The following is a 13,823-nucleotide window of genomic DNA, read 5'->3' as shown; positions in this document are numbered from 1 at the left end:
ATGCACTAATTAATTTTAACTGGTTTTTCTATTCCAAAACCCTACTTTTTATCTTTTTCTTTTTTTTTAACCCCCCAAAATGTCCTGTTTGTTTTCACTCAGGGAAGGGGCCATAGGGGAATTGGGGTTATGACATAACTCTCAGAAAGTTAAAAGTTTTTGACGAAAGTTGAAAGACAATCTCTTTTTGAGTCATTTGTTTAAGTTATACATTTCAGTAGAATTTCTATTGTATTAAAACAATTTTGCCCTCAAATAATTCATACTATAAATTCAAATGGTAACATTAATATATCCATTATAATTCTGTGTTATGTCAAACAGCAAGCATTTCAAAAATGTTCACAGCAAAGCTTAGGACTTCATCAATGAATTAAACTATTTTACTTTATTCAAATAATTACAGCAGTGTACACTACAAACATCTGTTGGGGTAACTAAGGGAAGGGGAATACAAATTGCACTTAAAAGAAATACTGCACAGTGGAAAGATAAACTGAGAAATTATAAAACTCTCCTGTACAATATTCTCAAATTTGTTTTATTCCTCCATTACTACAGCTCTAATTTTGGACTACTGTCATAATCTGGAATTATTTTTCCTACCTTCATGTTTTTATCTTTCCATACCAAATTACAAACAGATCCATCATATCACCACTCTTACCAAAGAACTTCTAGTGCTACCACATTATCTATGGATATTTCTGAGTTGCGGAAAAAATATATACATACACAGATGTGTATATGCTTAATCACAGAATTATCAAAGAACTACTTCCTTAATATAAAAAAATTACAAAAGTAGAATTTAAAAATATCTCATTTGAAGTTTATTTGTTAGTATATTAAATCTATCTGAATAAGTCTTTTCTTTACACACACACACACACACACACACACACACAAGCAATTATATTCAATTACTAAGCTTCAGGCTCAGATAGACTTGCAATAGCAACATTCTTCAAAATACCATGTAGTTGCTACAATGCAGCTCTCTAGAATGGCATAACTAAACATGACGATGTTCTTAGAATCAACCAAGATTATCTATAAAATAATGAGGAGTTTCAAAATAAAATACCATTTTATATACTTTGTTTTTGTATTTAAGTATGCATATATTTATAAAAGGTGGAAACAAAAATTCAGATTCAAGAGACCAGTGGCATTAAAAAAACTGTCTAATAATTTGTTTCTAAAACAATAAAGACAAGTAGCAATCTCAACGAAATATTAAACAGCTTTCGGTTCTTTCAATTTGCAGTAGATCTAGGACATGACTGGAAAACAAGCTAATAATTTTAACAAATACTAAAAATAAGTTGTACTTAACTGCTCCAAGAAGTGAAGTGTTCTGCTAAATACATACATAATACATACACACGAGTATATACTGGAATATTCCTCGGCCATAAGATGAAATACTGCCATTTGTGACAACATGGATGGATCTTGAGATTATCATGCTAAATGAAGTCAGACAGAAAAAGTCGAGAACCTTATGATTTTACTCATATGTGGTATGTAAAACTGAAAACAACAAACAAACAAATAAACAAAAACTCATAGACACAGACAACAGTTTAGTGGTTACCAGAAGGTAAGGGGGGAGGGGTAATAGTAGTAGAGGGTAAAGGGGGTCAAATATATGGTGATGGAAGAACTGACTCGGTGGTGAACACACAATGTGATATGTAGATAATGTATTATAGAAATGCACACTTGAAACCTATATAATTTTACTAACCAATGTCATCCCAATAAATTTAATAAAAAATTTAAAAAAGAAACAGAGTATCTCAGATGCATTTACCAACTGTTTCAGTAAGTGCAATGAAAAACAAACCTGTCCTGAGATGGGCAGATTGGAAAAAACAGTATCAGATTGAACCAATCCTTGAAGGATATTCTACTATTCTAAAAGTTATGCATGATTTTTTTAAAGTACCTGTTGTTCCTAACTTAAAAAGCACTACTTTTCTGTGACCATTTCAATCTCTAAAAATAATAATAAAAAAAAAAACATGAGAAAACTAAATTTAAATTCATTTGGACTTTCGTTTCATGAAAAATGGAAACATTTGTGTAACTTTTGCTGTTGACATGTAATCTTATTTATTCATAAATTCTTTCCAAGTGCTCTTAAATTATACTTTACAAAAAAAAGAGTATCCAGACATCATTGAAAAAAAGACAAACAACCAAACTGAAAACATAAGGAAGAGAATATATTTTGATTTTCTTAAACAATGATGTGTAAAGTGGGGATGGGTGGGAATAGTGTACTAAAGTAGAAGATTGTAAAAATGCAGATTCTAGGGCCCTAAATCCCAGCGCCTTTCTCAAAATGAAAATCAAAGTAATTTGTAACTTGAAGAAAGTAATTTTGGGGATCCTAAATATTACTATACTCCATTTGACCTAAGAAGCCATTGATGACCACATAAAACCTCTTATTTGTAATAATTCTGAATAATCTTTCAAAGGCCAAATGTTAACTATATAACAGTTCTGTCAAATAAAGATGTTCATGCATACATGACCAATACAATCTGAATAATCAGTTTATTATATATGAAAACGAACAAGACAAACGAAAACTCATAGACACAGACAACAGTTTAGTGGTTACCATAAATTAAATACAGAAAAGATTGTTTTATTTAGGTCTAGATTATAAACAAAGTGTATACCACAAAAATATCACAAGTCCTTAATAATGATTCCTGAAAAAGACTGCTATAGTAGCATAAAATTATGCATCAATATACTGCTGACATTCTATTGCGTATATTTAATTCAATTTGTTCTGCAGTTAGCTTTTGAAATTGAAAAGTTCCTATTTTCATTATAAAGGTCTGACAAGTTTTGTTTCTATTTCTGAAGTCTGGAATGTTAGCCTCTTCTTCCTCATCTATCAAAATCCAATTTATCCTTGAAAGTTCAGCTCAAATGCTATTATCTCTTAGAAGCCACTCCCCTGTTAGCACTAATCTCTCCATTCCCACTCCCAAAGCACTCTGCCTGTTCCTTCTGCTACAGCATACTGCTGTTCCTTATAATAGCTAGTTGATTACAGTTAGGTCTCCCTTATTTGTAAACTGAAAGTCCATCATTTTTTCAATATGGACAACAAAGTCCAGGACAATGCCTCATTAGGCTTGCAAATAAATTTTTTAATTCAATGAAAATAAGAATGTACCACATCATTCAATAAAGAATGAGAAAAACAGTACTGATTTTTATGATTCATTAAAACAATTCAAATTATAAACTAATGAAACATAAGAATAATATACTAAATTAGCAGTCTAATAATTTGTTAGAGGAAAAGGTCACAAAAGACGGAGTCCTGAGACATGGACAGAAAGCCAGATGGAAGCCTCGAGCTTCATCAAGGAATTCATTCCTGAACATAAGAAAGCAAGCAATATAAAGGTTCAGAAAAAGGGGAAGAGAGACGTTTCTCCACCTTCATTCTCTAAGTGGAAAACTACTTCCAGCTGGCATGGACAGAATAGCTGCAAACGAGTGTTGAGAAGAGGCTTAGCGTGCCTTTCCAAATCCTTAGAAAGATAAGGGATGACTAGCGATGCCCTGCTTGCCTTCCATTCCTGAAAGTAAGATAGCCAAGGGCTTGGGAAGAGTCTTACCTCCCTCAACTAGATATTCTAATTTTTTAGCTCTTGAGAAATAGAAAGATGCATTATCAATTTTTTAAAATAAATAATTAAATATTAGATATAATTTGACATTGTACTAGATGCCTGAATCTCTTTGATGAACCAGAGGGCTCTGGATCTTATGGAGTGCCAATGAGTTATTAATTATTCGGTAACTAATAAATTCCTTTTTAATTATTTTAATGTAGGATACATGGGAGTTTCTTATTATTCTTTACAAAATTAAAGACAATAACTATATAAGCATTTAATATGCAATCAATATTATTCATACAAAACACAAATTTTCAAACAATTATGCTACGTAACAATGCATAAATGGCAAGTCATTCTCATAAGTGAAAATAATATTTACAAAGCCAAAAATAACATTCTAGGGTTAGCTGAGATGTTTTTACAGAATAGGAAAAGAAAAATCATAAGGCCCAATGTCCTAGCACCTTAGCCTAGGAACCAAAAGGAAAACTGATACAGGCTCTCAGAAGTTCAATGTTTTGGATACTACTCTAAGAAATTTGACTGTAACGATCAGTAAGTGGCTACGATGGCAGATATCCTTTTATAAGATAATGAAGAGCAAGAGAAAGGTCTGCTTGTAAAAATATCGTAACATCCCAAACTGCTCAAGTTTAATCAAACTGCTTTTCTAAAACCGAGAATTTTAATAGGAGGTAGGGCAGGAGAAACCACTGCGGAACACAGAGCACTGCTGAGGTTAGGCAGGGAGCCACAGGTGATGTGCCACATGACGTGGCACAAAAAGGCTGAGACCTCTATGGTGTCAAAATTTGGGGAAACAAAGAGAAGAAAAACATTAAAAATGATATGAACATGTTGACTATTTTCTCCTTTCTCTAGCCTCACGTATTAGGAGAGCAAGCACCCACAGAGTTCCCTTTACGCTTCCCACTTGCTCAGAGTGAGTGGGCATTAGGGTATTAATCAAGCAAGCATGAACCGTATACTGGGAACAAATATGGAAATGTTTCATGGCCTGCACACATTTATCTATTTAGCAAGAACAGACAATAAGAACAGGTTAAACGAGTCTCAAGTTTTAAAAAAAAAACATTAAGCTATTTCTTAAAGTCTGAGACAATGCTAAAATTAAATTCTTTATATGTTTTCTCTAAGAAAATATTATCGATGTTATCTGTGCAAGGCAAAAAACTGCATCTCTTAACTATCTAGCCAGCTCTCCAAAGCAAAGTAAACGTGAGGCTTGCAGAGGAGATAACGGCTATAAAATCTCAAAATCCTAAGGAGGCAGCAATGACCCTGTCTTCCTACATGGAAGAGGCCATAGTATGTACCCTTGATGAGTCCATTTTGATGATACAGTGGTCTTTTAATATATGCTCTTTCCATGAACTTTGAGAAAGTCTCAGTTTTCATGATGAATTTTGCCACAATTGAATAAGAATATATTGATCGTTTTTTTAACAACAGGTCTGATAGGCTTCTTCAAAAATAAAGGCTACAACTCCTCCAAGACTGCATTATGAAGCTTGGGAAGTAAGGCATTTGCTACCAGAAATAAGGGAGCAGTAAGTATGCCATAGGTCACATGTAATCATTGTTACTGAGGATGAGAGGAAAGTCAAGAAATATTTTGTCAAGAAGGAAAAATGCTCAATTGCACCAAACTGCCTCTATCACATTGAATTTAACATTTATAAAATACATTTTAATGAAAAACTCTAGCTAATGACATGTAATAGAAGAAACTGTTTTCCATCTACCTAAATTTGAGTGGCATGAAGGTAATTTTCCTCCACATAAGTAGTTATGTACAATCTAGATGTAATATTTAGATTGTGGCCTTCTATTTACAAAATAATATTGCTTTCTGTAGTATAAAAAAGGCACAGCTGTGAATTGTTCCTGTACATTTATTCTGATACTTCTCAGTGGTGATACTAATGAAGTTGACCCTTTCCTGAACACAAAAATCAGTGCTATTTGTCTGACTCTCCTACAGCACATTAAAGAACAAGTTCTATCAACAGAAATAAAAATGTGAAGTATAAATAAAGTTATAAGGCAGTTTTAAAATTTTGCTGTCTTGCTAGTAGTAAAGACATCTCACTATATCTTAAGACATTTTAGAGTTTCAATGAAAATGTTCAGATAACATGATAACAGTTTAATTTAGTATCTAAGAAGAAACAGAGAAATGTATTATCTTTGTCATAACAGATGGCTTATTACTACTAGTCATATATTTTTTTTTAATTAAGGGACTGGATCCAACTAAACATATCTGATAGAGATATAAGATATATACGAATATATAATAAATATTATAGTTCCCCAATGCTTTAATTACACATCATTTAATAACACTGTCAGAAGAAAACAATTATGCTAATAACTTAAAATTAGTATTGAGTCATCAATGTTTTAAAAAGAGCTATCATTTTATTGTATGTTACTGTTATTTTTTAACTAAATTACTGTTATTTTTTAACTAATTTACTAAAAACTTTTTAATGACAAGAATCAGCAACATATGAAAAAAAGTTTAAAAACGGTATCTTCTACCAAGTTAGATAGACATTATTACCAGCAATGTAGCTATTCCAAAATTTGGCAGGACAAGCAAAGCCAGCCAGATAACACTTGCAAATGGAAGAGCATCATAGTGATCACATCTTTACAGCAAATTCCCAGAAAGGGGACAAGTAAGATTCAGGGGGAAAAAATCTGATGACGAGAAGAAACCACTACGGTGAAAGTATGCAAGTATGTGTTGAATGGTATGATGGGGCAGGGGATGTAGACTGAGGAAAAGGAAAGTCAGATGAAAATATGTGAGAACTACATATTTAAATGAAAATACTCTGCTTCAACCTTAATGTTTAACATTTCTCTTTCTGCTAAAACAGAAATCGTCAGGATTTTCAATAAAACATCCTTTGCATCTTCAGACTTAGTTACCACCTATTTCAAACTTCTCATCTCTATTTTAAGTCTTAACATGGTAATTTTCACACAGACTGAGTTCTTACGTTACATATTAACAAAATATCCTGATCATATAAAGATAAGATTTTTTCCCCAAGACACCCCACTAAAGGGTATACTTCAAACTCATTCTACAACAATACAATTTGTATAATTTAATAAATAAAATCTTTTAAAAATAGGAACTCAATGAGAACATCTTTATGTCCCAAGCATGAGCCACAGCTCCTGACACCCAGCAGATAAGAAGACAGTGTTCCACCACCACCACCAACACCATTTCACATGTTTAACATCTCTAACATATGGCTACATCTTACAATTGACAGTAAAGCACAGCTTAATTGGCAGTGCTGTGCTCTTCTTAATGACACATAAAATAATGATGCCTTGTACAAATGATGTTGTTTCAGATTAGATTAAATAATGTAATAAACGTTAAATGGAGTTGAACTGAATTAAACCAAGGTGAAAGTGTGTTGCCTATTAACTATTCATACATTAACTTTCAGAAAACGGAAATTCATGTTTTTTGGTTCATTCTTTTATGTTAGTCTGTTTAAAAGCTTATGTTATCATATGGAATTAATAGGTTATGCCTTTTTAATTATCTTTAAGAACTCAAGTTTAATCATCTTACATTTAAAGTAATTATTGATAGGGAAGGACTTATTATTGCCATTTTGTTAATTTTTTTCCATCTGTTTTATACCTCTTTTTTTCACATTTCTTCTTCTCTTATGGTCTTCCTTTGTGTTTCCTGATTCCATTCTAATTTCCTTTTGTGTATCTTCTACAGGTGTTTTCTTTGTGATTCCAAGGAGTTTACATGAAACCTCTTAAAATTGTAACAATTTATCTTAAACTGATAAAAAATAATCTTCTACATACAAAAACTCTACACTCTTACCTCCCCCCATACACAATTTATGTTATTGATGTCACACTGTATATCTTTTAATATTGTGTATCCATTAACTTATGCTTTCAGGTAATTATTTTTTATACTTATGTCTTTTAACTCCTTTGCCAGAATTAAAAATGATTCACATATCACTGCTATAGTATTAAAGTATTCTGAATTTGTCTATATCATTATTTTCTAGACTATTTTATACTTTCATATGCTGTCATGTTGCTGTTTATCATCCTTTTCTTCATTTATTCTTCAGACTCTAAAGACCATAATTATTTTATAAATAAAAATAGCCAAAAAAATATGCCTGAGTGTTGCTTGGCAATTATAAATCAGAATTGAGCTTCTAAGACAGGGTACTAAACAAGCTGTGTTTCTGAAACCAATAAAGCAGTTCCAGTCCATTAAACTCTCAACCAATCTTAACACCTACCAGTTCCTCTGCTGAGATACGGAGGCTTAAAGAATTTCACGACACCATAGACATTGACGATCATACCAGCCTTCAGTTTATTCAGGGGTGTGTACGCATAATGTGATGCTGGCACCTAAAGAAAGAGAAGACAGCGAATATGTCAATAGAAGTATTTAGGTTTTAGAATCACGTTATGATCACATCTGTAAATTAGAAGAGCCATCTAACTGAACTTGTTTCCTTTTAAGTGAAAAAAGAAAATACACAGCTTATAAAGGTTACTACATAAACCACTAGTACTAGTTTTTCATAGAAATAACTTTTTAAATGGTATAATTTGTACACAATTCTAAGAAATGCAGTTTAAGATATTTTGGTTCTGGTTTTTAACTTTAACTGATATTGCCTCAAAACTTGTGATATATATATATATATCATAAACATATATATATATTTTTTTCTTTTTTTCCTATACTGCTATAAAGATTTCACTTAGGCCGAAATGAAGCCAGGCTTTGATAATAAATGGTATAAAGACATTAAAAATGGTAATAAGAGAAAAAAAATGTTTCTGAAATAACTGTACATAAGTTTGGAAGGAAAACAGAAGGTGATTTACAAGGATATGTGTGCATATTAGTCAAATAATCTGTAAAAGAGTTCAGACATCTGGCCCCATCACCCACCCATTCCATCCCCAATTAGAAATAAGGATACCTATTACACTAAGAGTTAAAATTTTTAATATTAAGTCAAAATGAATTAATTGGCTCTTTCAAGGAAGGTAATCCCTCAGGTCAAATATGAGAAGGGCAAAGGCTTAGAAATCGCGTCAAACCTTGTTGTAAAAAAAAAAATGTTGTAGCACATCAATGATGAAAGAATCATGGTCAGTATACAGGACAGAAAAGAAGATATGTATGTGCTCAGCTGACAAAATAACTGGACCCAGTATGTTGTCTTAAGAAGTATCTCCCTAATGTAGAGGTGAGTGGGGAAGGGCAGCACGCACAGCTCAATGACCACAACCATTACAGGCATTAATTCATAACCATTAATTCATGACCAACAAATACTTCTTAATTATAATTTGGCTTCCCATGTAAATAAGCCAGTATATGTGCACACAGCAGCTAAGGCATATTCTAATAATTCAGAATACCTGGGCTTTCTGAAGAACCATATCTGCTGAGTTCGGAAGCTCCTTTGTTTACTCCTGCCTTATTTGTGGGTTCATGGATGTTTTAAATATCTGAAGTGGAACTATTTATATAATTTTGAGAAATACTAATACCCAGGCCTAATTCACATTTTTTTCAAAGTAGATCAACCCTCTTATTGGTTCCAGTTTCCCTAAATCAGAAATTCAAATGATACTATTATAGTATTATTCAGAATTTGAAACCTGTATCTCATAGTCATTGTCCATTGGAACCAAGTCCCTGGAATCTGTTCATTAGAAACTAAAGGTTTACGACAACAGAACAGAAATTTAACATTAAACTTGACCAGTGTTATTAGTTCTTCCCGTTTTCACTCAGCTACAGGTTAGCTCACCTATACAGGTGGGAACCTTCCTATTGTTATGAGATAGCAAAGTTTTATAAAATACTGAACAAAATGACAAAAAAGAGCAAAATGTGTGACAAATATAATAAACTTCTTTACTTAAAATTGCGTAATTCAGGACATAACAATCTGTTTAAATAGAAGCTGAAAAAAACAAAAGAAATACATTTGCCTGAGGTTTAAAAATGGTAAAAATCCCAGTGTCTTCACATAATAAAGGTTTTTTTTCCATTTTAGCCTTTCTTATGTATGTAGCTTATATCACCAGTTATTCCAGACAGCAGAACGACCAGATATTAATTACTAGGTAAATGTATAACTTGAATGTAACATCAAATATCAAAAAAATAAGAGATTATGTTTTCCCATTGTATTGATACTCTTTTAAAATCAGACTATAAAGTGGATCGAATATGTATATGTATATATGTACATGTGTGTATCTGCATATGTGTGTACATATTTTAAACTAAAGTAAATATCATCTTACCAAAGACACTGATTGTGTAGAAAAACCTCTTACGGATTTAACATAAACCTGAAAAAAAAAAAAAGAAGGGCGCATTTGTATACAAACAACTTCCAATGTGATTACAGACCTTTAATTGTAGTAAAACTACACATTTAACTGTATAACAGTCAAACTCACCAGAATGGCATCAAGTTATGGCTTACAAATTAAGAGTGACGTGCAAAATTGTCTAAGCTAAGCTTTAGTCTATTTCATTAATTTCAGTATCACAGGACCACCCCTAGCCCATATAATGCCCTTGTGCATGCTGGAAAAATCCAGGCAGATGTTGGCCTGCAAGCACATGGCTTGGCCCAATTCTACTTCTCTACCTGACAGCTTTCACCACATAGGTAGTCTCTAAATATGTGTGTTGAGGGTAGGGAGGGGGGGAAGGAAGAGTTGAAGAGGGACAGGATGAGCACCTTCATAAAGAATAAAATTTTCCTCAATAAATAACTATGTTTAAGGGATCTTTCTTTTCTACCTGGAGTCATTCAGAACACAAAGCCAAGAAAAGAATTTCTATTTTTTTTAACTTAAAATATTAAACTAAAATAATTCAGTCAGACTAAATAGTTTATCTGCAGAAAAACAGAAATATAATACTACCTCTATTCCATCACCTTAGCTCATTAAAACCAAAATACGAATAGAGACTAAAAGTTACACACTTACATAAACAGTCGATTGCAAGTCCTCAAATGCTTTCAAAACTAAGCAATGTTCCCCATCTCTGCTTGTAGATGAAGATGACAAAACAATAAATTCAGCCACTGCAATGGTGTCCTATTTAGAAAAAAAATGGTTTTAATTATCAAAATGTCTACAAGTCTGAATGCCATATAAATCCTTATTTTGTATTATTTAAAAACAGTAATCCTTTCTATAAAATGGGAAACTGTTAGCCTAATGTTGTTTAATGCTTTCTAAATATAAGATTGAGTCAACCACCTCCTTTAAAAGGGTATTAACGTTATACCCAAAATAGATGGGTATAATGCCCCCCTTCACGGACCAGGAAAACACCGACTAAATCACTTAGACAATTTCATTTAATGGGACTTCAAAAATCAATGTTTATCTCAATTTTTATCAATAAGTTTGCATGAGTAAACACAATGAAGAGAAAACAGATGATCCAACAGTATTAAGCCTAGAATTTAAATGAAACAATCTCGGAGTTGAGAGACTACATTGAGAAAGATGTGTCATTAGTACCTACGAGAACTCCACATTGTTACAAAGGTAACATATATACCTATAAATCCAGGTTATGAGACATAAATAAGAAATTACCATTTATAAACTAGTAAGAATTGAGATTTTTCTTTCTACTGAGGTTTATAATAGTAATAAGAAGCCATTCTCTATTTATCCCTGCCCTTCTCATTCTTTAGTTAAATCTCTCTTATTTTCCAAATACTAGAACATATACACTCAACAAGTTCTATCTTGCTGCATGTTATACACACACACACACACACACACACATATTTATATATATTCTTACTCCTCTAATTTTACCACCAATATATATAATTTACCACCTATATATAATTTACCAAAATATATAATTATATATATATGTGTATATATATGTATATACATATACACACACACACATACATATATATATGTATATATATTCTATACACACATATGTATATATATTCTTAACTCCTCTAATTTTACCACCAAAATCTTAAAATACATAAAAATTCCTGGGCTTTACGCAGCTTCCTTTAATAATCTCTACCAAGTGGACGTCTTCTGCGTTACTCATTTTTGCTTTGCTTGAGTCAATCCCCAGGATTCTCCATTTAAATCCACTAAGTGGCTGTGAGCACCCTGAAGACAGGGATTTGCTTTGTATCTTCAGGGTTTGGCACAAAGTAGGCCCTCCGTAAACAGTCTAAATCAATGGAAGGATCTTATATTGCCTTTCTAATACAGTGTTTCCCCGAAAGTAAGACCTAGCTGAACAATCAGCTCTAATGTGTCTTTTGGAGCAGAAATTAATATAAGACCCAGTATTACATTATATTACATTACATTATATTATGCTATACTTGGTCTTATAGTAAAATAAGACCGGGTCTTATATTAATCTTTGCACCAAAGGACGCATTAGAGCTGACTGTCCGGCGAGGTCTTATTTTCGGGGAAACACAGTATCTCTGGCCCTATGCAGACAGTTTAGCTCTGCCAATTTCTGAATTTCCTTTTTTTCTTCAGGTGAGATTGCCAATACAATTGTGTCTGTGCTGATAATGCTAAATAAACCACAAGTTCTTCATAGTTATATAGAAGAAAATTTTCATTCTCATTGAAGATTTTCTACATTTATACCATGTTTTATGCAACTTTAAAGGGCAAAAAAATATACACTAAGATTACTTTTGGAATAAATTATTTTTACAAACTGAAAACTATGGAATGCTTTCAATTTATCTCAGACCAATACATTCTGATTTAAATGAAAAATTAAGATTTTAGTGTAAGATTTAGTTATTCAGTGAAACTAACACAAGAAATAGAAGTAGATGAGTCATTCGTTTATCGGTTCTAAATACTCTTAGAGCACAAAAAATAACCTACCTCATGTTACTGTCTATTTTACTTAAAAATCTCTTAAACATAAATATTATATGGAAAGAAATACATTAAAATGCAAGTGCTAGGGATACAGATGCACGTTTTTCTTTGTATTTTCCTGTATAATCTAAATTGTTTTTTAGAATGGGTGTTTCTTTTATGATGGAGAAAACATTTTATAAAGGGAATTAATTAATAAAAGCTGAACATCAGCATTCCCAAGAAAAATTTTTTCAAAAGTCTATTCTACTTTAACATAATTAACAAAATTCAGTAAAAAGTTATGACTTAACCCTCTACCATACATTCAACATGTAAATGACCAAAAATCTTTTTAAGGAAAGAAAAATGTGTTTATTGTATTTATAAACATGAGCTTGTATTTGAATACACATACAGAAATTGCATTGAAGGCCCTCAGTGATCTCATCCCAACTGACCTTGTCTGTTTTATCTCCATATACTTCCATTCAATACCACACACGTCAGATTCTCTTACATGCCTACTGCTTTTCCACATATACTCTTGGCTTATTCTGAGCCCCCACTAAGAATAAAGAGCATTTTTCTCTTTTGCCCACATCTGACCCTATCTATCTTTTGAAGTCTGGGCTGTTAATGCTTCTTCCTTGTGAGGTCTATCTTAGATTTTGTCCCTCTCCCCGAAAAAATCATTCTTCCTTTCTCTGAACTCTCCTACACAGCTTTTTAATCTTTTTCACTTTGTGCATTGCTCATAAACCTTTCTTAATGTTTTTAATGCCATTAAAACTGTAAGATCCTTGGGACTAAGAATGATGTATTATCCATCTGTATATCCCACACAAACAACAGGCAGCGGCTTCTGCTCACAGTCACTGCTCAACAACTATCTGTTGAGCACATGAATTATTACTGATTAAAGGACATTCCCATGAATTTACAAATCGCAATGGCCTTTAAATTAATTCACACACACAGAGGATAAGAAAGATAAATACATAATAGGCAGTATTAGTTTGTACAAACACTCATTAGAGTGAGTTGAAAATGAGATTTAATATGCATTGTTCTAAGTTCTAAGCTTCTGAGAAGAGCATACAGAAGCCGTTCAAACAAGCATGGGAATTACACATTCAGTGCTAACAGTATATTCTGCTATATCAGACTGTTGATCTC

General features: G+C 32.3%; 1 protein-coding gene across 5 annotated transcripts in view; it reads right to left on the bottom strand.

Annotated features, from left to right (window-relative positions):
* POT1 (protection of telomeres 1) overlaps positions 1–13,823 on the bottom strand; it is a 74,809-nt gene that overhangs the window by 49,706 nt on the left and 11,280 nt on the right. For all 5 annotated transcript variants that reach the window (XM_033099305.1, XM_033099307.1, XM_033099302.1 and 2 more), the window contains exons 5-7: positions 10,746–10,856; positions 10,047–10,094; positions 8,006–8,120 (exon numbers count right to left, since the gene is read on the bottom strand). In XM_033099305.1, the coding sequence (XP_032955196.1) occupies positions 8,006–8,120; positions 10,047–10,094; positions 10,746–10,856 (274 nt within the window). The remainder of the gene's footprint in view (positions 1–8,005; positions 8,121–10,046; positions 10,095–10,745; positions 10,857–13,823) is intronic.

The sequence above is a fragment of the Rhinolophus ferrumequinum genome, chromosome 26 (assembly GCF_004115265.2).
Source record: "Rhinolophus ferrumequinum isolate MPI-CBG mRhiFer1 chromosome 26, mRhiFer1_v1.p, whole genome shotgun sequence".
NCBI classification, from domain to species: Eukaryota; Metazoa; Chordata; class Mammalia; order Chiroptera; family Rhinolophidae; genus Rhinolophus; species Rhinolophus ferrumequinum.
Note: the sequence above shows the minus strand (reverse complement) of the source record. Positions and strands in the feature narration are given on the sequence as shown.